The sequence below is a fragment of the Rhinopithecus roxellana genome, chromosome 6, assembly GCF_007565055.1.
Source record: "Rhinopithecus roxellana isolate Shanxi Qingling chromosome 6, ASM756505v1, whole genome shotgun sequence".
Lineage (NCBI taxonomy): Eukaryota > Metazoa > Chordata > Mammalia > Primates > Cercopithecidae > Rhinopithecus > Rhinopithecus roxellana.
The window spans coordinates 104373006-104400847 of record NC_044554.1 but is presented as its reverse complement, the minus strand read 5'-3'; the positions used below and the strand labels follow the sequence as shown (position 1 = coordinate 104400847).

Genomic DNA, 27842 nt, shown 5'->3' with positions numbered 1-27842 from the left:
TGAGCCTAGGAGTTTGTGATCAGCCTCAATGTCAAGAGGGGCAAAGTAAAGAGACCCCATCTCTACAAAAAATACAAAAATTAGCCAGGAGTGGTGGTGGGTGCCTGGGGTCCCAGCTAGTCAGGAGGCTGAGGCAGGAGGATGGCTTGAGCCCAAGAGTTCAAGACTAGTCTGGCAGTTTATATGACCCCATTTCTATAAAAAATACAAAAGTAGCCAGGTGGCGTGCGCCTACAATCCCATCTACTTAGGAAGCTAAGGCAGAAAAATCCCTTGAGCCCAGAAGTTGGAGGCTACAGTGAGCTGTGATCGCACCACTGCACTCCAGCCAGCCTGGGTGACAGAGTGAGACCCTGTCTCAAACAAACAAACAAAAAAACACAAAAAAACCCCATGCAGTTTTATACCCAGCTCTTGACGCTGAACAGCACACTGCAGTCTTCCTGCCTTTCAGCAAATGACAGAGGTGGGTCCAAAGAGATGTGTGTTCTAAGCTGCCAATTAGTTCCGCCAGCACCTTAAGAAATGCTTCTGCAAAGAGGAAGAGCAGATGGTGGAGAAGCCACCAGAGCCACAGTAAATGCGAGTCCTGGCTCCACTGCAAGCTGAGTCTCTTGGGGTTTGCGTGCCCAATTTTCTGGACTGTGAGGTGAAGGCTGCAGTAATTTGGTGCAAGAGGTCGTTAGAAGTAACATTCAGTAAAAATCTGAAATGGAATTCCCTGGGCCCCATCCCCAGGAGGCCTGTGGGAGAGAGGCTGAGGGAGGCCCTGGAGTCACTGCCTCGGGAGCTCTCTGTGCTCTGCCTCCTTGTCTGTGAAACGGGGTCACAGTTCCCACCGCACTGGCCGGCTGTGAGGGTGGACGAGCCGACGGCCATAAGGCTTGCAGAGCAGCATCTGGCATAAAGTGTTTAATGCCCTGAGTGCACGTCAGCAGTCGCCAGCTTTGTTTTTTTTTGGTTTTAGAGACATGGCTTGTTCTGTTGCCCAGGCTGGAATGCAGTGGTGCAGTCACAACTCACTGAAGCCTCGAACTCCTGGGCTCAAGCGATCCTCCCACTTCAGCTTCCTGAGTAGCTGGGACCATAGGCACGCACCACCACGCCTGGCTAACTGTATTTTATTATTTTTAAATTTCAGATTCAGAAGTACATGTGCAGTTTTTTTCTTCATCTTTTTGGAGAGATGAGGCCTTGCCATGTTGGCCAGGCTGGTCTCACACTCCTGAGCTCAAGTGATCCTCCCACCTCAGCCTCCCAAAGTGCTGGGATTACAGGTGTGAGCCACCATGCCCAGCCAGTATTTTCTTTTCTAATTTGGAAACAGTTTTGAATACAGCTGACAAAGAACAAATTTGGGTATTTTTCCAGGTCTTAGAAAAAAATGGTGAGTCCCTACCAGGCACAGATTGCATAAGAACGATCTTAGTGTCCTCAGATGCAGAGCATGACCACCCTGGTGCATACATCCAACAGGAGGCGGGGGCACTCGGAGATGCACAGGGGAGCGGGAGAGCTGGGAGGCAAACGAGGAAAAGCTACCGCGGCAAGTTCATGGCCCACAGAGCAGCACGGGCTGTGTGTCCTAAGGCTCTATGGCCGCTGAACAGACGCCTCCTTAGAGTTCTGCCGCGGATCTTGCCCCGCACTGAAGCCCACTGGGCCACACTGTCCATCCCATGAAAGTGGCCAATTCGCAGGCTCAAAGAGAACCACAGAAATGCTGGTCTCAGAGGCTCAGCCTCAATGTCAAGAGGGGCAAAGTAAAGAGACCCCATCTCTACAAAAAATACAAAAATTAGCCAGGAGTGGTGGTGGGTGCCTGGGGTCCCAGCTAGTCAGGAGGCTGAGGCAGGAGGATGGCTTGAGCCCAAGAGTTCAAGACTAGTCTGGCAGTTTATATGACCCCATTTCTATAAAAAATACAAAAGTAGCCAGGTGGCGCACAGGTGTGCACCACAGAGGCTGGGCCGAGGCCCCCATGTCACACACACAGCACCCATGTGGCCAGACAACTACATTCTGCAACAAAATCCAGACGTATTTAAGAAGCCAGGCTACAAAACAGGCCATGGAAAACCACACTTTGAAGGTTTCACATGAAAGCGTGTGCCCAGGCCAAGTGGAAGAGCTGCGTCCCACAGTCTTCAACGTGATGCTCCTTAAAATGCTGGTTCTCCACAGGCAAGAGTAACTCTTGGGTACTTTTAAAAACACGCCTCAGTGAATCACAGCTCAGGTGGTCGGTGCTGGTACCTGCTGAGCACCCGGGGGAGCAGGTGTGTGGCCTGGGCAGGGCCAGGCACGGCTCACCACCGGCTGGGACGGCTCACCTGACTGCGTGATGATGACACTGAACTGCAGGAGCTCTGGTGAGTGTGCGGTCCAGTCTAGGTGCGACGCAGTCACCCGCTCCAGGAGGGGACCCATGTGCTTGCGATAGAGGTCCTGGCAGCCACCGACACCCTCCGCTCTGGCCAGCAAGTCCATTGTCTCCTGTGCCTGGAGGTTACAAGTCAGAGGCTGAGACAATTCCAACACTCAGGGCTCAAGCCTGCCTGTCGGGACTCACCATCCCCCTCAGGCGTAAGAACTACCCGGGCCGGGCCTGCCGGGATAACCGGGAGGGAGGCTGCCACAGGGAGTCCCGCCCAGGGTGCAGGAGAGTGAGAGCCACGGGCGTAGGGTGAGACCCTGATCCCATTCACGCCAACGCCCAGCGAATCATGAAGCAGGCACTGTGCACACTGGGACACACGTAGCATAGGTGGTCCTGGGGCTCACACGGACCCTGGGCGTCCGCCTGGGCAGGCAGGGCTCCTCTGGGACGCACACAGCACAGGTGGTCTCTGGGCTTACATGGACGCTGGGCGTCCCCCCAGACAGGCAGGGCTCCTCTGAGGCGGTGAGGGGCAGAGACGGAAGGGCAAGTGGCTTAAAGAGTTAAGCCCAGCAGACCAGACCTCCAGGCAAAACTGGGCAGAGAGAGATGATAACCTTGGCCGCCTTTTACTTTTAGCTGGCTGCTCTCCTTGGGGGCTTAGGAACAGAGGAAGGGCTGAGGCTCCCTGATGGCTACTGCCTCAGGCCTGGAGTCTGAATCTGGGGCTGCCTGGCTTCCTCCCCCATGGCCAGCAGGCAAAGACTTTGCTTTCGCTGGTATCTAAGGCCCTATCAATGACAGCGTCTGCTGAGACACATGCCCCTTGGAAAGCTTGTTTTTAAAGAGGCCCCAAGAAGGGAGGCGAGAGCAGCAGCCTCCTCCACACCAGGTTCCCTGTGGTACGTTCAGGCCGTGAATCTCCCAGATCAGAGAGAACCTGCTGACAGGGGCTGTCCACAGAGACAGAACAGGAGGAAGAACTAAGTCTCGGCTTCCAGAGAGGCAGACAGGCACTGGGGCCTCCAGGGGCCCGAAAAGCCCACAAGGAGGTTGGAGTTAAAAGACTTTTGTGCATAATGGCCGGGCACGGTGGCTCATGCCTATGATCCCAACCCTTTGGGAGGCTGAAACAGGTGGATCACCTGCGGTCAGGAGCTTGAGACCAACCTGGCCAACACGGCAAAACCCTGTCTCTACTAAAAATACAAAAATTAGCTGGGTGTGGTGGTGAGCACCTGTAATCCGAGCTACTCAGTTGGCTGAGGCAGGAGAGTGCCTTGAACCCAGGAGGTGGAAGTTGCAGTGAGCCGAGATCGTGCCACTGCACTCCAGCCTGGGCGACAGAGACTCCACTGAACAAAAAGATGATTTTTGGGCATAAACAGGGAGCCCGTGGGCGAGAACTACTTTCTGAACGTTGCGCTGCAATCAGAGTGGGAAATCGTGGTACCTTCTCTCTAGACTCACAGTCACACGTGCACTATTTTTTTTTTTTTTGAGACAGAGTCTCACTCTGTTGCCCAGCCCAGGCTCACTGCAACCTCTGCTTCCCCAGTTGAAGTGATTCTCCTGCCTTAGCCTCCTGAGTAGCTGGGATTACAGGCGCTGGCCACCACGCCCGGCTAATTTTTTGTATTTTCAGTAGAGATGGGGTTTCACCATGTTGGCCAGGATGGTCTCGAACTCCTGACCTCAGATGACCCACCCGCCTCGGTCTCCCGATGTGCTGGGATGCGCCTGGCGACACCTGCTCTATTAAACCCCACTCAGGTGCACAGGTTTAAAGGTGATATCTTATTTCTTGTTTGCTTCTTTGCTGTGGACCCTAAAATTAAATAGCGGTCTCTGCTCCCTGATGCCGGAATAGACTGGCAGCCGGAGGGCTGCCCTGAAGGCCGTTACCTGGGGACTCACCCGCAAGGTTCTCAATCCCTGGTCTTTGCTGGTCAGACAGGTCTCTTGAGGCCTGGGGCTCACGCGCAGAGGGGATGTGTGGGAGACAGTTCCCCTCACTGAGAGATGCCTTCCAGCTGTGAGCTCCACTAGGCCAAGCAGCAGCCACCACTGTCAGCCTTACCTTGTCTCTCAGGCCGGTGGCACCTGCGAGGGCCACTATTGTCAGCAGCACGTCCATGAGCTGCAGGCTGGCCACACCGCAGTCCTCACGACACACGGACACCAGAGACTGCACACACAGCAGCAGGCGCTCCAGGTAGAGGTCCTGGAAGAGACCGGCAGCACCGTTAGGGCTTGGTACAGTTAGGCTGTGTCCTCACCCGAATCCCATCTTGAACTGCAGCTCCCATAATCTCCACTGCAGCTCCCATAATCCCCACGTGCTCTGGGAGGGACCCTGTGGGAGGGAATCGAATCATGGGGGTGGGTTTTTCCGTGCTGTTCTCACGACAGTCTCACAAGATCTGATGGTTTTATGAAGGGCAGTTCCCTGCACACACTCCCTTGCTGCCGCCATGGAAGACGTGACTTTGCTCCTCCTTCGCCTGCCGCCGTGATTGTGAGGCCTCCCCAGCCATGTGGAACTCTGAGTCCATGAAACCTCTTTTCGTTAGAAACTACCTAGTCTCTGGTAGGTCTTTATTAGCAGCATGAGAATGGACTAATACACGGCTCCTGCCCCGGCCCCAGCCCCAGGGCTGACAGAACCCGCCCAGGGCTCCTAGTCTATGGCTCACAAGGGGCAGCGGGCATGGGAGAGCCCTCGCAGGGACAGCCCCCAGGCGCTGGCACATCAACCACGAAGGGCGTGCTTGACGACGGGAAAACTGAACACAGACTGGGAGCTAAGGAATCTGTGCTTATTTTGTGAAATGGGAACAGGCACTTCAGCTATGTGGTTAAGAAGCTGCGTTAGGGATGCACACCACGGTACCTGTGAGAGAAATGACGGCGCGTTGCATTATCTGCTTTTCAACACGCCTGAGTTCTCCCCACCCTCCAAAGTGGCCCCAGGCAGGCAGAACATGAATGCAAAGGGCTGGCCAGCACGGAAGCCAGCGGATCTTCGCTCTGCTGCCTGCCCCTCTTCCGTGCATTTTTGGATATTTCTATAACATCAAGTTTTCACAAAGACAAAATTCTATGGTTTAAAGTGTTTCCTGATTGATGGGGAGGTGGAGTCTCAGCTCTGCACCTAAGGCTGCGCCAGTTGAATGGCTTCCCCTCCCGGCCCCAGCCTCATCCACTGTGAATCAGCCAGGATCTGAAGCCCGCAACACAGCAGCCGTGTGCTGGACCCAAGGATTCCTATGGGCTTTGTGTATGCTTACTTCTTTCTAAACAAATTTTAGCTTATTTTTCAGAGACAGGGTCTTGCTCTGTTGCCCAGGCTGGAGTACAGTGGTGCAGCTGTGGCTCACTGCAGCCTCAAACTCCTAGGCTTAAGTGATCCTCCTGCCGTGGCCTCCCAAAGTGCTGGGATTACAGATAAGAACCACCATGCCTGGCCTGTATTTACTTCTTATAATATCCCTCTAATGTCTATCTGATGTATGTTTCATGAAGTACACAGTGAGGACAGTGGTTACGTATGTAATTTAAACGTGATTTATCAACAGTGTACATATATCGGAGGCCTATGTTTAAACTGCTTCTTACTAATAGGGGTGTGAACTCAAAAAAGTTTGGCAATTATTTGGCTAGACAATAGGTTGGCTCTAAATTTCCTAATCAGTTCTAAAACTCTAAGCCTCATTCCCCAGTGATGTAAATCATGAAATGCCAAACAAAACACTCCCGCTATACCACAGCAGCATTCCGTCCTTGCACCCCGGCCCCGCTCTGACCCACAGAAGACACGGAGCTGCGTGGCCCCGTCTACTTCAGAGCTGGTGGAGCTGCGTGGCCCCGTCGTGGCCCCAACTCCCACAGAAGCCACGGATTTCTGTTTTTATTCCATTCCTGACTTTTCCTGCAGCCGTTTCTCCGAGGCCTGCACTGACTGGCTGACTTCTGAGGACACTATCTGGCTACTTTCTGGAATGACCTGTCATGTACATTTCAGGAGCTATCATCTTTTCGGTTAAAAAGGGAAGGTGCATTTAGAAGACACGGCCCCTCCTGGCTGACCGTGCCTCCGAGCATGGGAACAAACAGGGAACCAGGCATCCTTTGCAGCAAGCGCCACCCTCCTGCCACAAATGCGGCACTGTCTCTGAGGAACTGACAAGACTTCACATTTATAGATTTCTCTATATTTGACCAGATGATTTTCAGTGTCTGCCTACATACACACACACACACACACACACACACACAGAATGAAAAAGAAAAAAGATACAGCAAGAAATAATTCTCAGTATTTCTTGAAATAGTGAGTATTTCAAACATTGTTTTCTGAAACAATGTTATTTAAGATTGGAAAGTTTTTAATTCAGAAAAGCACAAGAGACTTCTGTTTCGACAATGGCAAGGGCATCCCAGAACTGCTGGCTTCCCTGCGTGAGAAGCGAATTGGTGAGTTACCCATTTCCTCACTCTAGGCGCCTACCTGTCCTAAACTCCTTCCCAGGAGACTCCAGTTCCCCTCTGTTGAGCTCCAGGGGCCCTGCTGGGCCCAAGACACCTGGAAGTACCTACTGCTAAAACCATTTCCTGTGAACCCCAGGGTAGGGGGTTGAAGCCAGGCTCAGTTTAGAATACATCTTCACGGACTTCTGTTTGAACATGGCCTTTTAAAACAATTTCAGTTTGTTCTTGAAAGACATTTTTAACCTGTTCTCAAAGCTACTGGAGAATAATTGCGGGAAACATAATCGACTTCCTGAATGACACAAACAAAACCCGGCCGGCCATGGGAAGAGCACAGAGCCATGGGCCTGACTCTGACGGAGACCTAAGTGCATTCACCCTTTCTTGCCAAAAATTTAAGTCTGCTAAGGAGTAAAATGGGGCCAGCCGCGGTGGCTCACGCCTGTAATCCCAGCACTTTGGAGGCTGAGGTGGGCAGATCACCTGGAGTCAGGAGTTCGAGACGAGCCTGGCCAACACGGTGAAACCCCGTCTCTAATAAAAACACAAAAATTAGCCGGGTGTGGTGGTGGGCACCTGTAATCCCAGCTACTTGGGAGGCTGAGGCAGGAGAATTGCTTGAACCTGGAAGGAGGAGATTGCAGTGAGCTGAGATTGCACCACTGCACTCCAGCCTGGGCGACAGAGAAAGACTCTGTCCCAAAAATAAATAAACAAATTATCTCAGCGTGGTGGTGCACAACCGTAGTCCCAGTGGCTCAGGAGGCTGAGGTGGGAGGATCGCTCTGAAACAAAAAAATAAAAATAAGGAAGGAGTGAAATGTACATCTTGGGTTTTCACTGTGACTGGCTCCTTGGCCAAAGGGCCGACACACGTTCGCAGCCTGGAAGGTTGGGACTGGCTCCCCAGGGGTCCTGTGTGACTGGACTTTGTCAGAAAGAGGTCTCTGTTTAAAAGATCATGAGTAAATTTTTCCTCGATAAAACTGGAAGATGGGGAGCCAAACATACAACTGTGGGACAACACAATTCCGTTTTCCTGTAACCAACATGGAGACGTGAAAACTTCACTTTCTCTGCTATAAAGTTTGTGAGATACAGATTTAGGCACCTGTGCACATTTTCAAGCTATGACCTTCTAGGGAAAAATGCTTCTGGCTTGCAAATCTATATACAGAAATCAAAGCCATCCTCATAACCCCTCGTGAGTAAAGCGCAGAACTGACATAGATCGAATGATGTGTTAAAAACAGGTTTTGGGAAAAGCTGGAACGTGGCTGAAACACCATGAGTACATGGTCCGGCTCCCTCCCCCGCTCCCTTCCTGACCCCAGCTCTGTTTCCTTCCCTCTGTGTATTCCAGGAACTGCTTACAGGTTTCTTAAAACAGTTCACAAAAATGACTGTTAATAGCCCCACCTCTCGTTCTGAGGACAGAGAGGGAGCCTAACACAGGACGGGCCGGGCTGAGAGCAGAGGGCAAGTCCCCGTGCCCCAGGCCAGCTTTGGGGCCATAGAAGCTGCCAGAAATGATCAAGCCGGAGCAAGTGCTGGCCTCCAGGGGCGAGCTGAGGTCTGCCCTGCATGGGACGGCTACCCGGTGGGGGCCGCCCTGTGTCCTAGAAAGATCTGGGGTGCTGGGTCCGACACACACAGACAGGGACGACTCGCCACCAAACCAAAGCAAAATCATCACTTCTTCTTCCATAGAAAACAATTATGGATTATTCCAAACAATTAAGTCCAACTACCCAGGCTGTTCCAGCTTCTGAGCTCAAGGATTTGCTGCTCAATTTAAAATTAAACAAATGTCTCTGGCAAATCCTCAGCTGGGCTGTGTGAAGCACAGATCGGAACACCAGGCAGGGCTGATGGGGAACAGGCTGCTGGTGCCCCCGAGGACGCGCGATCTGTGCAGGTACCGTGGGGACTGGGTGGGATGGAGGACATGCGACCATGCTGCTCAGGGGTGGGACGATGCGGACCCCGCATCTACCCCCAGCAGCATGGGCCAGCGGTCCCCACCGTGGACACCTCCTGAGTCATCGAACACGTGAACCGTGGCCAGAACCATGGCCAGTGTGGCCAAGAAATGTGCAGCAACCAATGTAAATGTGAGCAGCCGCCTGGGGCTGGAGCTGGGGCTAGGGCTGGAGCTCTGCACAGTGCAGGAGGAGGCCCTGGAATGAGGGGTGCCAGCGAGGGTACCCCGGCTACCGTAGGTGTTTCTGATGGCCCGGCCTGGCGGCACGGGGCGGACCCACAGACACGTCACTGGGTGTTTCCGACAGCCCGGACTGGCAGCATGGGGCAGACCCACAAACATGTCATTACGATGGCAGACGGCCGGGCAGGGGAGGCTCCTCTTCTCCACTCCCCACTTTCCCAAGCACTCTTACGTTTTCAGACGCCTGGCAGATGTGGGCCTGTGCCAGCTCCGTGGCTATGGCTGCCAGGTGCGGCTGGAGGGCTTCTCGGGGGCAACCCCGCATGGCGGAGGCCAGCACCAGGAGGCCGGAAGCGGAGGGCGCCTTCTTCAGTGTCGATAAGATCAACCTCAGAAACACCTCGGGGCTGACAAACGTCCCGACGAGCTCTGCGGATCTCGTACACTGCGAGAAACAAACAGGAGAGAACTCAGAGCCAAACCCGAGGGTCTCACCGGGCTCCCGCTCTCGGCGCTGTGGTCCCCAGACAGCCCCGTGTTAGGCCGAGTGAGTCCTTGGCACCTGCTCAGAGCCCTCAGGAAAGGTACAAGAGTCCTTGTGTGATCTCAGAACGTCCCCAAGGCCAGGCTCACAGCCAGTGAGCTGGACACGCCCCACCAGGCAGCGAAGTCCAGCTCAAAGGAAGGCTGTGTCTGAGCTGCGGGGTTCACCGCACGCCCCTCATCGGACGCCAGGGACCCAACCTTCCCATCCCTAAGTGGATCACACACACCAGCCCCTCTGCACCGAGGGACTGTACAGTGGATCACACACACCAGCCCCTCTGCACTGTGGGACTCTACAGTGGATCACACACACCAGCCCCTCTGCACTGTGGGACTGTACAGTGGATCACACACACCAGCCCCTCTGCACCGAGGGACTGTACACTGGATCACACACACCAGCCCCTCTGCACCGTGGGACTGTACAGCGGATCACACACACCAGCCCCTCTGCACTGTGGGACTCACAGCAGATCACACACACCAGCCCCACTGCACCGTGGGACTCACACTGGATCACACACCAGCCGCTCTGCACCGAGGGACTCACAGCGGATCACACACACGTCTCTGTCCTGTCTCAGCCTCGCCCCCTGTGTCTCTTGCTCTCCCATAGATTCCACAGAGGACTACAGACAATTTTAAATTCATGGTAGTTTTTGAAAAATAGAAACATGACATGTAAATAACATGGAAACTGGAACATTTACTTTAAATCAGTCATAATGATTTAGATTTTTTTGTTTTATCTGAGACAGTCTCACTCCGTCGCCCAGGCTGGAGAGGAGTGGCGCTATCATAGCTCACTGCAGCTTTGACCTCCCGGGCTCAGGTGATCCTCCCACCTCAGCCTCCCGGTAGCTGGAGCCACAGGTGCACGCCACGACGCCCAGCTAGTAACAGTGACCTGGACCACTAAAAGTAAAAGCTACTGGCAAGGCCTCCTTGCAATGGAATTTAAGGTTCAAGATGAGGATATTTTGAACTGAAACCTCAAGTCAAAGCTTTAGTTGTTCTCCTGAGCACTAGGAAGTGTCCTTGTGGGGCGGGTGTGAAGTCCTCACGGTGGTGACGGTCAGCACGGCCCGGCCTAGTGAGCAGGAGTGGCCCGAGCATGGGACTCCCTTGTGCGTACCCACTGTTGCCGAGGCAATAACCACCGCTGAGTGCAGACAGGCAGTGAGAAAAAGGATGGCACCACGGATGCCACTCACAGGACACCTGAGGCTGTGCCCTCCCCCCCGCCGGGGGCCCCCACAGCCCCTGTGAGGCCTGGAAGGCCTCTGAGGACAGCCCGGATGTCAATCCTGAACTCTGGGCATCTCGGTCCTGAGTCAGCAGCCTGGTCCCTGTCTGGCGCACGACATGTTTACACAACACGCACCCGGCACTGCGCCCCAGAGTGTGCTTGAAGACCAGCATGGAGGGTTCACCCTCAACATGCCGTTACCAACAGGTACAGAAAACAGACCGGTGGTTCCCAGGGGCCGGGCGTGGGGAGGGGCTGCGGCCTGGGGGTGAGGGGTACGCTGTCTCGGCTGTCCCAACTGTGTCTGTCACAGCCTCAGGCCCTGCACACCACGGAGGTAGGATCTTAAGCTCAAGTTAGAGCTCCGCGGCCACTCACGCTGTGGACCACGGCTGCTTCCTCGTCGGTGCAGGCCTGGAACAGGGTCCGGAGGATGATCTCCAGGTGCTGCGTGGCGTGGTCCTCGGCGTGCAGCAGCAGCACTGGCAGCAGCTGTGCCGACTTCACTCGGGTGCCCACCACCCAGTCTGTGATGTCGTGGCACAGGGCAGGGAGGATCTTGGAGAGGTTCCTGAAGACAAGCTCCCGGCAGCCCAGCACAGGGCGATGCTCTGGAACGAAAAAGAGAAAGAACAAGAAATGCACAAGCAAAACCTCAACAACTGAAGTTACCGCACATCGCATTTAAGGGACACCTGTGAGTTTCAAACTCACCATTTTAAAACAGGTCTCGGGGTGGACGCAAAGCTACCAAATGCCCCTTTCATTCAGAACATTCACAAAGGCGGTGCACGGTTGCAGTCCTAGCACTGTGGAGGCCAAGGCAGGTGGATCACTAGAGCCCAGGAATTCAAGACCAGCCTGGCCAACATGGCAAAGACCCCACCTCTATAAAAAGCAAAAGATGGGCCAGGCGCGGTGGCTCATGCCTGTAATCCCAGCACTTTGGGAGGCCGAGGTGGGCGGATCACGAGGTCAGGAGATCGAGATCATCCTGGCTAACACTGTGAAACCCTGTCTCTAGTAAAAATACAAAAAAAAAAAAAAAAAAAAAAAAAAATTAGGCGGGTGTGGTGGTGGGCGCCTGTAGTCCCAGCTACTCGGGAGGCTGAGGCAGGAGAATGGCATGAACCTGGGAGGCGGAGCTTGCAGTGAGCCGAGATGGCGCCACTGCACTCCAGCCTGGGCGACAGAACGAGACTCCGTCTAAAAAAAAAAAAAACAGGAAGATGAGCCAGGTGCCGTGGTGCACGCCTGTGATCCCAGCTACTCAGGAGGCTGAGGTGGGAGGACTGTGCCCCAGCACTCAGCCTGGGTGACAGAGACAGACCCTATGCCAAGAAACAAAACATTTAGAGCCATACAGAGATGCAAGCAACACACTCGCCACACGTGAGTGTGTCTGATCAGAGAGATGCCTGCGAAGCCATCACCATGGTGGGGGTGATGGCCACGTCCTTCACCCGGCTTCCTCTGCTCCTCTGCAGTGCGGCCCCCATGGCGCCCTGGCACCGCCGGATCTGCTTTCTGTCCCGTGACCGGGCTGCACCTTCTAGAGCTTGACACAAGTGGAAGCCTGTCATTCACTCTCTTTCTTCTCTGCTTCTTTCGCTCTGCGTGGTTTTCTAAGGTCTGCCCGTGCCCGCTCCTTTCTGAAGCTGGGAAGTGGCCTGTTCTGGGGAGATGCCAGTTTGCTGCCCGCTCTTCTGCAGAGGAGCACTCGAATGGTGTCCAGGGCAAGTCTGTGTGGCTTGTGCTTTCACTGTGCCAGGGCAAATACCAGCTGTGGAAGGGCTGGGTCACAGGGAAGGTGCATGCGTTTAACTGTTTTAGAAACTATTTTCTAAAGTGTTTGAGCCAGTCCACACTCCTTCCCATTCTCAGCAGCACGCGGTACGCTCAGTCTTGAATTGAGACCCGGCTGAGAGGCACAGCGGCGTTTCCGTGTGGTTTTCCTCTGCATTCTGTGACGACTGACCACACTGAGCATCTTCTTCAAGGGCTTGTTTGCCGCCTGTGTTATCTTCCCTGGCGAAGGGTCTTTCCAAATTGTTTTCTGCCCATTAAAAAAACTGGATTGTTTTCCTGCTGAGTTTCAAGAGCTCTTTCTATACTCTGGAGACAAATCCCTACACACATCTCCAAACATCTCAGTCTTTGGTTTGTCTTTTCGTTTTCTCAACGGGCCTTTGAAAGAGCAGAAGTGTTCATTTTGGTGAAGTCCACACATTGCTTTACCCTGTTACAGAGCGTGCTTTTGAGGACGCACCCAGGGAAGTGTGGCCCAGCCTGTGGTCACTAAGGCTTCATCCTAGCTCTGTGGTCTTTTGAGGACGCACCCAGGGAAGCGTGGCCTGGCCCACGGTCATGAAAGCTTCGTTGTCACTCTGCAGTCTTCTGAGGATGTATCAGGGAAGCGTGGCCCGGCCTGCGGTCATGAAGGCTTCGTCCTAGCTCTGAGGTTCTGGGCTTTACCTTCAGGCCCCTGATGTAACCGGGGTAAGTTTTTCACTCCCAGTTCACTTTCTGGCATATGAGTAAGCCTATCATTACAGCACCCTTATTAAAAGACTCCATTAAATGGTCTTTGAGCCTTCAAGTCAGTGGTCTGCATGTGGGCGCCTGTTTCTGGACTCTCGTTCCGCTCATTGGTCTGAAAGCCAACACCACACGGCCTCTGACTGTGGTTTTGTGAGTCCTGCACCCAGGCACTGCTGCCATTCAGCCTTGCTCCTCCCCAGTGTTTCGGCGGCTGTGGGTCCTTTGCACGCCCACAAGAATTTCACAATCAGTTCATCGATTTTTACGCAAAAGCCTTCAGGGATTGATGAAAAGACTTTGATCTTAAAAATTCAGGCCGGGTGCGGTGGCTCATGCCTGTAATCCCAGCACGTTGCGAGGCTGAGACGGGCGGGTCACCTGAGGTCAGGAGTTCAAGACCAGCCTGACCAACATGGTGAAACCCTGTCTCTACTAAAAATAGAAAAAATAAGCTGGGTGTGGTGGCAGATGCCTGTAATCCCAGCTACTCGGAGGCTGAGGCAGGTGAATCGCTTGAACCCAGGAGGCGGAGCTTGCAGTGAGCCAAGATCACGCCACTGCACTCCAGCCTGGGCGACAGAGCAAGACTCCATCTCGAAGAAAATAAAAAACAAAAAATAAAAAATAAATTCCGAGCAACTGTAAATATAGAAATAAAACCATGACATGTCAGGATTTAAAGGGTCTTTTTCAATTTTTAGAGAAAGCGTCTTGCTCTGTCACCCAGGCTGCAGTGCAGTGGCACCATCTCAGCTCACAGAAACGTTCGCCTCCTGAGTTCGAGCAATTCTCCATTCTCATGTCTCAGCCTCCTGAGTAGCTGGTACTACAGGTGCATGCCACCACATCTGGCTAAGTTTTGTATTTTTAGTAGAGATGGGGTTTCACCATGTTGGCCAGCCTGGTCTTGAACTCCTGACCTCAATATTACAGGCATGCACCACCAAGCCTGGCTGCACCTTTCTTCCTGATGATGATCCACTCTGGAAAGTTTGCAAAATGAGGGATGTGTGACCAAGAACAGCCAGGGAGGGGTCCGCTGACAGCTGAACAGAGCTTTGTGGACACCTGGGCCTGTGCGTATTTCCAAAGAAACACTGGCCGGTGCTGGGCAGGGATACCCATGGCCTGGACACAGGCCGGGACTGGTTTGAGGCCTGTTCGGAACTGGGTCCCACAGCAGAAGGTAAGCGGATGGTGAAGGAGCGTGACCGCCTGAGCTCTACCTCCTGTCAGATCAGTGGCGGCATGAGGTTCTCAGGGGAGGGCAAACCCTCCTGTGAACTGTGCGTGCGAGGGATCTGGGTTACACGCTCCTTATGAGAACCAAACGCCTCATGATCTGAGGGAGAACAATTTTATCCTGAAACCACCCTGCTCCCCGCCCCACCCATGGAAAAACTGTCTTCCACAAAACAGGTCCCTGGTGAAAAGGTAGGGGACCGCTGGTTCTGGGTACGATCAAGTGCTGCTGAACAGTGGGGTGTGTTCTGGGAAACACGTCGCTGGGTGATTTGGTCGCCATGTGAATGTCCTACAGTGACATACACAAGCCTGGATGGTGCAGCCTCCTACACACCCGGGCTGGGTGACGCCTGGGCTGTGCGATGTCTGTGAGGCTCCCAGGCTACGAACCTGTGCAGCAAGGTGACTGCAGTCTACACACAGAAACTGCAGCAGACGGTAACCATTTGTTTCCGAACACAGAGAAGGTACAAGAGAAACACGATGTTACCACCTGAGGGCACCAGCCTCCTCCCTGCGGTCAGTCACGGACTCAAACGCCGTTATGCAGCACATGGCCTTATATGGTTCTGAAGACTGTTTTTCTATACTTAATATTATAGCAGACACAGGCTGGGCACCGTGACTCATGCCTGTAATCCCAGCACTTTGGGAGGCCGAGGCGTGTGGATCACCTGAGGTCAGGAGTTGGAGACCAGCCTGACCAATATGATGAAACCCCGTCTCTACTAAAAATACAAAAATTATCTGGGTGTGGTGGTGGGCGCCTGTAATCCCAGCTACTCGGGAAGCTGAGGCAGGATAGTTGCTTGAACCTGGGAGGCGGGGGCTGCAGTGAGCTGGGATCACGCCACTGCACTCCAGCCTGGGTGACAGAGCAAGTCTGCCTCAAAAAAAGAAAACAAGTTCCTTCTTCTGCAACACCCCCGGCTATCTCAGAGCTGGCCAGCGCTCCACGTGTGGGTCCTTGCTGGCTTCAGACGATGCTAACCAGCTTTTCCAGCCCCTTTGCACAACGTAACGTTTCTGACAATTTCCATTCAAGCTTCCATCTTTCCAAACACACAGATGAAACACACAAGTAAAGCAGAATAGGTGCGAGCTCCGAGGCGGAACAGGAGAACGGAGGGAGGAGAAGGCCGTCACATGGCAGTGTTCATCCACAGGGAACCCTGCTCACTTCTAAGTCAGGCTTTAAGAAGAGCCAAGTCTGTCCTCCTGTGTAAAAAGCTCTGGCCGGCCACTCACCAGCACCATGAGGCGCTTTCCTTTACACTCAGGCATTGCCAAGGAAAACAATCTTAACAGAGGGATAGTCTCAAAGCAGAAAGGACTCTGGAGCGTTGTCACTGAGCCATCTGCGGCTGGTGGCTGGCAGTGCGATTGTCAGACACGCCAGGCGTGAACGTGTGCTTCCGCGTGAGAAGGGCACAGTGTTTGGGGAAGTGACTGACTTGAGGACGGTATAAGTGATGCCCTCACAACCCTCCCAGCACGAAGCTTGGTTGTGAAGGTGGAGGTTTCAGTGCTGTTAACGAAAACTTGTGCTGTGTCTGCAAAGCTAACGACAAACTATATGGTACGAATTACATTTCTATGTGATGTGCACCTTATTTTCCTAGGAAACAGGAAAACTGCGCTCTGATTACACTTTAGATCCAGGCCCATGTGAACTCTTTATTGATAGGTCATGACCTCTGAGCACCGCTTGCATTAGCCGTGATCTGAAAATATTACCAAACTTTGCCTGTTCACGCTCTTGGCGACTCAACCACAGGGTCGGACCGTCCGTTCTTGCAGGTAAGACAGGCCACGCAGCCACTCATCGGCTCCCTGGGTGCCCACAGAGCCACCGAGCCTGGCTCACTACCTCTGGGGGCTGGGGATGGCAGCAGAGGGACAGGCCCCTGGAGCGAGCGGTGAGGTGAGCACAGGGTCTGGGTCCACCGAGGACAAGGAGCACCTCCACCGAGGTAGGGGGCAGCTGCCGGAGCTCTGAGGGGAGCGGGAGCCAGAGCTGAGGCCCCACTGCAGAGCGTGAAACAGTCTGATGCGGGACCTGCATCCAGGGCACGGCAGGGGTCCTCAAACTCCACACTCAGAAACAGACAACTCGATTTAATAGATGACAGATGTGAACGGCCACCAAAGAAGATGCATGGGTGCGCAGAAGCACAACACAGCACAGGAAAAGATCCCAATGTCCTCTCATTAGGGAATCGCAAACTAAAACACCCCAGGCCACCACTGCATACCAACCGACACGCTACAAACAGCAAACCCCACTTCATAAGCTGGCCTGACCACGGCACCTGGAAAGCTCGTCCAGTGCCCGTGGGGATGCGATGTGGCGCGAAGGGTGTGGAAAACAGCGTGTGGTGAGTTTCTAACAAAGTAAGGACTGTACCTACGGCCCAACAGTCCCACGCCTGAGTGTTTATCCAATAAAACACTCTCACAAAAACCAGGCTGCAAATGTTTACATCAGCTTTACCTGTGATGGTGAAAGACTAGAAAGCACCCGAATGTGCCCTGCTGGTGACCAGATGGTCTGTCCCCGGGAGGGAACGTGACTCACACGAAGAAGGAAAGTGCTGCACACAGGTGCCACGCACGAGCCTCCAACGCGCCACGCAGAGAGGAAGGAGCAGACGCCAGCAGCCATGCTCCCACGACCTCATGCTCGTGACATCCTGGAAGGGACGCACAGGACGCAGCCCACAGCAGCAGTGCCAGGGCCCAAGGTTCTGGGAGGTGGAGATGTCCACATGCGGGCGACAGAGGTGGTGCTGCTCAAAACTCACAGAGCTGCAGCCCTGAAGGGTGAACGCAGTATGGTCCTGTGGGAGGGGACGTCACAGACCCCGGGCATGGCAGGCGGGGGCAGCAGGATGGTAAGGAGGACGTCACAGACCCTGGGCAGGGTGGGCGGGGGCAGCAGAATGGTAAGCAGGGCATCACAGACCCTGGGCAGGGCGGGCAGGGGGCAGTTGGATGGTAAGGAGGACGTCACAGACCCTGGGCACGACGGGTGGGGGCAGCAGGATGGTAAGGAGGGCATCACAGACCCTGGGCACGACGGGCGGGGGCAGCAGGATGGTGAGCAGGGCATCACAGACCCTGGGCATGGTAGGCGGGGGGCGGCAGGGTGGTAGGGAGGGCATTTACAAGGCCAGTGCAAACTTCTGAGGAAGAGACTCCGATAATCTTCTGATCTGACATTTAAAATACTGTAGAAAAAAATCTGAGAAATCGTATTTAAAATTCAAATCTACAGACTGAAGCAAAGTAATTTGAGGGGAAAATGCCAAAACTCTAACAAAATGTAGTGCTTATGCCACTGACTCTGATTGTAATTCAATTCTAAATTTACTCTGCTCTACTCGAAACAAAAATTCTGTGCCTAACGACACTCTCCACGCCTCGCCATGGGTAACTGTGTTTTTGCAATTATCAGTCAGGAACAGTCCCAAGTCCTTGAACCAATTCTAAATCAGGCAGCCTCGAAAGAGCCTGTGTTTCCACCACAGGGAGGAAGCCCCTTCCGGGAATCTACTAGCAGGGCCAGCCAGTTGGCGAGGGCAGGGCGGGATGTGTGTGTATGTACATGTTACATGTGTATATGTATGTGCATGTGTGTGCGTGGATATGCATGTACGTGTGCACAGATGTGTATGTGTACACGTGTGCGAGGCTATGTACACGTGTGCACAGACGTATGTGTATACACGTGTGCATGTGCATGCCTGTGAATATGTGTATGTGTTTGCGTATATGTGTGTGCTTTGCTCTGTCTTCTCCTTTACCATATTCCAAGGATCGTACCTTCCAGAAACTGTCCCTGCCCCCCTCTGCCTCCCTCTCTGGTGCACAGTGGGAAGGACTGGACCCTCCTGCATCTCGGGGACGGCGTTCCTGCCCCACTGACACCTGAAGGGCCTTCCACTGGCTTCTCAGTGAGCACGTGGAGAACAATTTGCCACGCAGCGTGAGCTCCGTGTAGCATGAATTAGGCACACAGGCTGGACCCTCTCTAAGGAGCCGCATTTCCTCATCGGTGAGGAGAGCCCAGCTGAAATCACCAGAAGCAAACAACCCACAGCTTAGCTTCTAGGTCTGACCAGCGCAGAAGCCCACCCCAGGCGGCTGGACGGAGAGGCATTGCCAGAGAACCACAGCACGTGTGGGATTCCACTCCCGTCACTGGTGCGCAGACAGTGTGAGTTTAACAGAGAGTTTGTAAGTGGCCCCGTGTCTAACTTCCACAATTTTTTTTTTTTTTGAGATGAAGTCTCGCTCTGGCCCCCAGGCTGGAGTGCAAAGGCGCGATCTTGGCTCACTGCAAGCTCCTCCTCCCGGGTTCACACCATTCTCCTGCCTCAGCCTCCCGAGTAGCTGGGACCACAGGCGCCCTGCTACCATGCCCGGCCCTAAGTGTTTTATATGTTAAAATTAACTCATTTTCAGACGCATAGTTTGCAAATACAGTTCCTCTTCTTTTTTTGAGATGGACTCTCGCTCTGTCGCCCAGGCTGGAGTGCAGTGGCGCAATCTTGGCTCACTGCAAGTTCCACCTCCCAGGTTCATGCCATTCTCCCATCTCAGCCTCCCGAGTAGCTGGGACTACAGGCGCCTGCCACCACAACCGGCTAATTTTTTTTTTTTGTATTTTTAGTAGAGACGGAGTTTCACTGTGTTAGCCAGGATGGTCTCAATCTCCTGACCTCATGATCCGCCTGCCTCAGCCTCCCAAAGTGCTGGGATTACAGGCATGAGCCACCACGCCCAGCCTAAGTTCCACATTTTAAAACAGATTAAGTTGTCCAGGTGTGGTGGCTCACCTCTGTAATCCCAGCACTTTGGGAGGCTGAGGCAGGCGGATCACCTGAGGTTTGGAGTTTGAGACCAGCCTGGCCAACATGGCAAGACCCCGTCTCTACTAAAAATACAAAATTAGCTGGGTGTTGTGGTGCGTGCCTGTAATCCCAGCTACTCGGGAGGCTGAGGCAGGAGAACTGCTTGAACCTGGGAGGTGGCGGTTGCAGTGAGCCGAGACTGAGTCATTGTACTCCAGCCTGGGCAACAAGAGTGAAATTCTGTCTCAAAAAAAAAAAAAAGATGGAGCGTTCTCACACTGGCTTCACTCCATCAGAACAAATCTTGCTTGCGACTAACTTCTGTGCCTTTTCCAAACACGTGTGCTTTCCCTGTACAGCAACTGTGCATTGTGGGGGGGCTGCGAGGTGGAGAATGCCAACTGGGAGGAAGAGTAGCCCTGAGACTCACAGGCTTGGGAGGAGCCATGGTCTGTGGGCAGGGATTTAACAGGGCACCAAACATCAACACCAGACACAAGAAACTGTTTTTTTTTTTTTTTAAACAGGGTTTCACTCTGTCACCCAGGCTGGAGTACAGGGGCGTGGTCATAGCTCACCGCAGCCTCAACTTCCTGGACCCAAGCGATCCTCCCTCCTCAGCCTCTGAAGCAGCTGGGATACAGGTGCGCACCACCACACCCAGCGAATTTGTTTTGTTTTTGTTAAAATATTTGTAGAGTTGGAGTCCTGCTGTGTTGCCCAGGTTGGTCTCCAACTCCTGGGCTCCAGTGATCCACCCTGGCCTCCCGAGTAGCTGGGATACAGGCGTGAGCCACCATGCCCAGCCAAGAAGCTGCTTTAATGCTGTATTTGACAGAGTACAACACTTCCCTCCAGGACCTGACACTGGGCTACTTCAGCGCCTGGACTAGGCCAGGGAGGTGACATGGGAAGTAAGTTGAGGCTGCAAATCTCTCAGGGTATCTGATTTGGGCTGTGCATCTGATTGATTTGGGCTGGGCATCTGATTGATTTGGGCTGTGCATCTGATTGATTTGGGCTGGGCATGTGATTGATTTGGGCTGGGCATCTGATTGATTTGGGCTGTGCATCTGATTGATTTGGGCTGGGCATCTGATTGATTTGGGCTGTACATCTGATTGATTTGGGCTGTATATCTGATTGATTTGGGCTGTACATCTGATTAATTTGGGCTGGGCATGATTGATTTGGGCTGGGTATCTGATTGATTTGGGCTGCGCATCTGATTTGGGCTGTGCTTCACCTACTTTCTGTCCTCATCAGTGTGTATCTATTATTCACTTTTAAGAAGACACCCTGCAGATAGACTCAAGTGATGAAAACACCCGACCACGTGCAAGTGGAAGACACTCAGCCCCACGAGAGAGTGGTTTCTACACAGATGAAGCCCGAGGTGGGCCAGTGGCATGGCAGAGCAAGTCTGTTGGGGCCGGACCTGGGAGCCTCCACTCAGACTCAGCCAGACCTGCTGGACTCTGCAGAGACACACATGGGTGCCCGCAAATTGGCCAGGGAGCAAATGTGGGAAGGGCGGGAGGCCACACAGCAGGGCACCCTGTTCCCAGGTTGGAAATCATGTGAAACCACGAAGACCTCACCTCATCCGTGGCCCTTGTGCTGAGCTCTGTCTTGGTGAAATGATGAGCCCCTTATCCCACTGTTTCCAACATCCCCCAGCCACCAGCAGAGCTGCCCAGGAACCCAGAGTTCAATGCACCCTTGTGTGCACAGCCAAGGGAGGGGGGCAGACACTATCTAGCAGTGCACTGGACACTTTCAGAAGCCCACGGCCTTTTTAAAATAAAGCTGGTCAGAGGAGGGGAGAGGTCACTGCGAGGCACATGGGGGCTCCCCAGATGCTGAGGAGAGACGTGCTCTGCCCAGGACGCAGGGAGGTCCCAGGTGCCTGGGACGTAGGAGTCCCAGCACAATGGGGAGATGCCTGCACCTTTCCAACGTGGCCACCTGGGCTCAGAACTCCAAGAGCTAAAGTTTCCTTCAGGTTCAGAAGCCCCTTTCCTACCCAACAAGGGCTCGCCTCCCGGCGCTCCCCTCTGCTTCGGTCACTCACCATGTGGAGGGTAATGGGGTGGGGTGGGAGGGGCAAAGTCCAGCTTGTCCTTCAGGTCTTCCTCATTCTCCTTCTGCCACTGCAGGCCAACCTCTTCCCAGAGGCTGACAGCCAGCTGCCTGTGGCACAAGAGACAGACAACAGCAGCTCAGGGCAGGGCACGCAGGGGAGGGCCCTGCAAGTTCCCAGGGATGCCCAGGAGGCCGCAGGGCTGTGCCAGGACACGGGTCGCCTAAAGGCCCCATCACACGAGAGCGGGAAGCTCCCTAACCCCAGAAAAGGTGGACCAGAAATTCTGTTCAACTTGTGAGCACCCTACTGACAGTACACCAAGGAGGCCGTCTGATCTCTGTCCATTACTCAGTCAAATGTTAAAAAGACGTGAAATGATGTTTACAAAACCAGAGGCCTTCTGTACAGCACATCACCTCAGAGCACAGGGACGAAGGGACAGGAGCAGGCTTCTGTGACAGATTCTGAGCAAAGAGAAACCACCACTGCTGTACATGACTGTTTAGGAAGCAGGGCCCACGGCCGCCGGCTGGATGCCTGCCCACGTACCTGACCTCGGGCACCTCGTCGTTGAGGCTGCTGAGCAGCAGAGGGATGAGCTTGTGGAAGAAGGAGTAGCGGTCGCGCAGACGCAGCAGCCAGCCGCCTACCACAGAGGCCACCGCCCGCCGGACCTGTGCACGAGAGGAAGGGATAAGGATTCGTGTAGGCAAAGGGGATGCGGGAGTTGATGCCACAGCGCAGCTCTGAGTGCCACTATGCAAACGCTGCCTGAGGCAGAGGCACGGCCAGGTCCTGGGCCACCTACCACCACCTGGATGCCATCCCCAAGGCAGAGGTGCATGGCCGGGGTCCTGGGCGCCACCAAGTCTGGGTCCCAGCCAGCTCTGCCAGTCCCCTCTGGCTGGGCCGGAGAGGAATGCTGCTGTCCTGCAGCCTCACACACATGTCCCCCGTGCCCTGGCCTGGTCCTATTGGCGAGAGCAGGCTCCTAGCTGCTGCCTGAGCCGTGCTGTGTGTTTGGTCTTCTGCATGAAAACCTCCTGGCCAGGCTGCGCCTGTCTCACCCTGGGTGCTCAGTGAGCCGGGCTACAGCAAGTATGGTGCACCATGGCCAGACCTCAAAGGCATCTGGTCCCAGAGCCCAGGGACTCTGGAGGAAACCAGCAGGGTCCCCAGTTCTGCTGCTGGGTGTCTGAAGAGGGGGCACGAGGGCCTCTGCCTACCTTGCCTACGCAGGCAGAAGAAACCAGCTTAACAGACACCAGGTGCCCTAGCCAAGCTCCCAAAGGGCAGTGCCTGAGATGGGGACCAGCACCAACACTCCTCAAAGGGAACTGGGAACAGCCAAGAAGAAGCTGGGTGAGGAAGCGGTGTGGCTGAAGCCAGCTATAGACTGATCCAGGGAGCTCTGGGGTGTGAACGAGCTTCAGAGTCATCCCCTGTGAGGCCAGGGGCTGACTCTGTGGTGCCATCAGTGCCTGGCTGGGCTGTGGGGCGCAGGATCCTCATCCCTCCTGACACTTTGGATGAAGCGTCTCTGCACAGCTATGCACCATAGCCACTCGTAGGTGCAGGGGACCCGAGCAGCAGCTGTGCCCATGGCGTGGTCACTCACTGGGACTCGGAGGAGGGTTTGCTCCGCCCCGGCTCCAGCAAGGCCCAGAGCCAAGCAGATCGCATTTAGGATCTGTCCCTGCCAGCCTGGGACCTGGGCCCTGGCCTGACCGCTCCGAAGTTCATTCCCACCTGGAAAATGGGAAGGAATGACTGACAGGGCTCGTCACTGAGGTCCCGTGAGGGGTAGACAAGTTCATACACGGAGAGGCCCGACGCGCCTGACTCCTGCTGCCCATGTGGTGAGCACAGGTGACTCTTGGCATGTGAGCAGCAGGGAAGCGTGCATAGGGGACACAGCATAGGGGACACAAGAATGCGTGGTGCATTTGCGGGGGTTATTAACTGACACAGGGCCTTACTAGCAACCATAAATACAAGTACCCATATAACAATTGAGAAACCCAAATCAGCTCCATGGTCACTCCACCACCTGGTTAGAGAGTCACCACAGAACAAGCTGTCACTGTTGTCTTCATACACAGCACTGGCGGGTCTCGAGCAGAGATGCCCCAGGGTTTAATGCAGTCAACAGGCACCACTCATGGCCGCACCTGCCAAGACGCTAATCCACGTGAGTGGCAAACTCCAAGCTCAGCCTGTGCCATGTGCTGAGATGCTGGAAAGCCTGTCGGGCAGAGGGCATGACTGAGACAAGCCAGACTGCAGCCAGTCCCGAGCCCAAACACACGTGATGGGGCCCTCTCCAGGAGACGGGCAGGCATCCAGGGCCACATGGCAAGGCCTGAGCACACTCTGCTCCAGGCCGGCAGCCGGGGAGCAGTCTGAACTCGCTGAATCGGCCTCGCTGCTTTCTCCTCCCTGACCTCCTGCACCTGTGCCAGGGTCTCTGCAGGGCCCTGCCCAGGGCGGCCACCTGTCCGTTGGAACCCACAGATAGGCTTCTTTTGTAGAAAGGAGCTTCAAACATCTCACCTCATAGCAAGGACAGCTGCAGGGCTAGGATTTGGGGCTGTTCCTGAGTCTCATGGACTGCCACCACCTTTTCTATCAGTCTCTACTGGTATCATAAGAAATCTGCAAATGCTAATTAGCATGAGACGGATTATCCCTTTTCTTTTAGTTCAAAAACAACACTGAATACCGCACTGCCATGTAACAGTTTAACAAAGCAGGATGGTTTTCAATTTTTTTTCAAAAAAGCAAAAGAAATGAATTAGAAGCCTTCACAAGAAGGATGGGTACAAACAAGCCCAGACTGCAAAGATGACAGTAAATACCAAGCGACATCAACCGACAGCCACAAGCATCAGGAGCATCCAGGAAAACATTATCTCACCAAGTGAACTAAATAAGGCGCCAGTGACCAATCCCGGCGTGACAGGGATAGGTGACCTTTCAGACAGAAAACTCAAAACAGCTGCTTGAGGACGCCCAGCAAAATCCAAGATAACATGGAGAAGGAATTCAGAATCCTATCAGAGAAATTAACAAAGAGACTGAAATAATTAAAAAGCATCAGGCAGAAATTCTGGAGTTGGAAAATGCGATTGGCATACTGAAGAATGCATCGGAGCCTCTTAACAGCAGAACTGACTACGCAGAAGAAAGAACTAGTGAGCAGCTTGAAGACGGGCTATTTGAAAATACATAGAGACAAAAGAAAAAAGAATAGAAAGAATGAGGCACATGGACAAGATCTAGAAAATAGCCTCAAAGGGGCAAATCTAAGAGTTCCTGGCCTTCAAGAGCAGGTAGAAAGAGAGAAATCGGGGTAGAAAGTTTACTCAAAGGGATAATACCAAAGAATTTTCCAAACCTAGAAAAAGATACCAGCACTCAAGTACAAGAAGGCTACAGAACACCAACCGGATTTAACCCAATAAAACTACCTCAAGACATTTAACAATCAAACTCCCAAAGATTGAGGATGAAGAAAGGGTTCTAAAAGCAGCAAGAGAAAAAAAAAAAAAAAACAACAAATCACATACAACATAGCTCCAGTACGCCTGGCAACGACCTCTCAGAGGAGACCTCACTGGCCAGGAGACAGTGGCGTGGCGTTTTTTTTTTTTTTTTTTTTTTTTTTTTTTTTTTGAGATGGAGTCTCGCTCTATTGCCCAGGCTGGAGTGCAGTGGCCGGATCTCAGCTCACTGCAAGCTCCACCTCCTGGGTTTACGCCATTCTCCTGCCTCAGCCTCCTGAGGTGGCACCCGCCACCTCGCCCGGCTAGATTTTTGTATTTTTTTAGTAGAGACGGGGTTTCACTGTGTTAGCCAGGATGGTCTTGATCTCCTGACCTTGTGATCCGCCCGTCTTGGCCTCCCAAAGTGCTGGGATTACAGGCTTGAGCCACCGCGCCTGGCCCGGCATGGCGTATTTAAAGTGCTGAAGGAGAGGAAACTTTTACCCTCGTATATCCAGTGAAAAATCCTTCAAACAAGAGGGAGACAGACTTTCCCAGACAAACAAAAGCTGAGGAATTTCATCAACATCAGACCTGTCCTACAAGAAATGTTAAAGAGTGTTCTTCAATCTGAAAAATAAGGATGCTGAGCAGCAATAACAAATCATCTAAAAGGATACAACTCACTGGTAACAGTAAGCACACAGAAGAAACACAGACTGTTGTAACACTGTAACTGTGGGGTATAAACTATTCACACCCTGAGTAGAAAGACTAAAAGATGAGCCCATGAAAAATAACTAGCTGGCTGGGTGCGGTGGCTCACACCTGTAATCCCAGCACTTTGGGAGGCTGAGGCGGGCAGATCACCCGAGCTCAGGAGTTCGAGACAAGCCTGGCCAATATGGTGAAACCCTGTCTCTACTAAAAAATACAAAAATTAGCCGGGTGTGGTGGTGGATACCTGTAATCCCAGTTACTCAGCAGGGTGAGGCAGGAGAATCGCTTGAACCTGGGAGGTGGAGGTTGCAGTTAGCCAAGATGGCACCATTACACTCCAGCCTAGGTGACAGAGCAAGACTCCATCTCAAAAATAAAACAATAAAAATAAATAAATGAATAAAAATAAAAATAACTACAATGACTTTTCAAGACAAAAATATAAAAACAACAAAAAGTTAAAAAGCAGAGGGGATAAAATTAAAGTGTAGAGTTTCTATTCATTTTTTTCTTTGCTGCTGGTTTTTACAATCAGTGTTCAGTTGCCATCAGTTTAAAATAATGGGTTATGTTATTTGCAAGCCTCGTGGTAACTCCAAATAAAAAACTCTACAATAGATACACAAAAAACAAAAAGTAATTAAAACATACGGGGGGGGGGGGGGGGGAAACAGAGAAAATCATCTCATAAAAAGGAAGACAGGAAGGCAAGAAGGAAGAGCAGACCACAAAACAACCAGAAAACAACAAAACAACAGGAATAAGTCCTTACTTATCAATAACAACATTGAATGTAAGCAGACTAAACTCTCCACTCAAAAGACAGAGTGGCTGGATGGGTAAGAAAACCAGGACCCAGCTATCTGTTGCCTACAAGAAACACACGTTACCAAAAAGGCACATGTAGGTTGAAAATAAAGGGATGCAAAAAGATATTCTGTACAAATGGAAACCAAAAAAAGAGCAGGGATAGCTATACTTAGACAAAACAGATTTCAAGATGAAAACTATATTAAGAGACAAAAGTCATCATATAATGATAAAGGGGTCAACTCAGCATGAAGACATAACTTTAAATATGTATTCACCCAACACTGGAATATCCAGATATATAAACCAAATATTGTCTGTTGAGACAGACTCCAACACAGTAACATCTAGAGGCTTCAACGCCCCACTGCCAGTATTAGACAAATAATCCAGAGACAAAATCAACAAAGAAACATTGGACTTAATCTGCGCTATAGACCTAATGCACCTAATAGATATTTACAGAACGCTGCATCCAACAGCTACATAATACACATTCTTCTCTTCAGCACATGGATCATTCTCAAGGATAGACCACATGTTAGGCCATGAAACAAGCCTTAAAACATGACACTAGAAATTAATAACAAGAACTTTGGAAACTATACAAATACATCGAAATTAAATAATATGCTCCTGAATGACCAGTGGGTCAACGAAGAAATTAAGAAATTTAAAACATTATTATTATTATTATTATTTTTTGAGACGGAGTCTCGCTCTGTCGCCCAGGCTGGAGTGCAGTGGCCGGATCTCAGCTCACTGCAAGCTCCGCCTCCCGGGTTTACGCCATTCTCCTGCCTCAGCCTCCCGAGTAGCTGGGACTACAGGCGCCCGCCACCTCGCCCGGCTAGTTTTTTCATTTTTTATTTTTTAGTAGAGATGGGGTTTCACTGTGTTAGCCAGGATGGTCTCGATCTCCTGACCTCGTGATCCGCCTGTCTTGGCCTCCCAAAGTGCTGGGATTACAGGCTTGAGCCACTGCGCCCGGCCTAAAAAATTCTTAAATGAAAATGGAAACACAATATGCCAAAACAACAAAAGCAGCACTAAGAGGCAAGTGTGTAGCAATCAGCACCTACATCCAAAAAGCAGGCAACTTCAAAGAGCAACCTTATGCTGCGTCGAAAAGAACTAGGAAAGCAAGAGCAAACCAAACCCAAAATTAGTAGAAGAAATAAGAGCAGAAATAAATGAAATTGAAACAAAAAAATACAAAAGACAAACAAAATGAAAAGTTAGCTTTTTGAACAGATAAGCAAAATC

General features: G+C 52.6%; 1 protein-coding gene across 4 annotated transcripts in view; it reads right to left on the bottom strand.

The window, feature by feature from the left end:
• DNAAF5 (dynein axonemal assembly factor 5) overlaps positions 1-27842 on the bottom strand; it is a 54883-nt gene that overhangs the window by 18352 nt on the left and 8689 nt on the right. For 2 of the 4 annotated variants that reach the window (XR_004057955.1, XM_030932417.1), the window contains exons 3-9: positions 22111-22235; positions 21550-21668; positions 11212-11444; positions 9271-9483; positions 4461-4604; positions 2334-2502; positions 408-531 (exon numbers count right to left, since the gene is read on the bottom strand). Coding sequence is in view for 3 of the 4 variants with exons in the window: in XM_030932417.1 (XP_030788277.1) it covers positions 408-531; positions 2334-2502; positions 4461-4604; positions 9271-9483; positions 11212-11444; positions 21550-21668; positions 22111-22235 (1127 nt within the window). In the remaining variant the exon portion in view is untranslated. The remainder of the gene's footprint in view (positions 1-407; positions 532-2333; positions 2503-4460; positions 4605-9270; positions 9484-11211; positions 11445-21549; positions 21669-22110; positions 22236-27842) is intronic. The other 2 variants (XM_030932416.1, XM_030932415.1) reach the window with 1 other exon arrangement.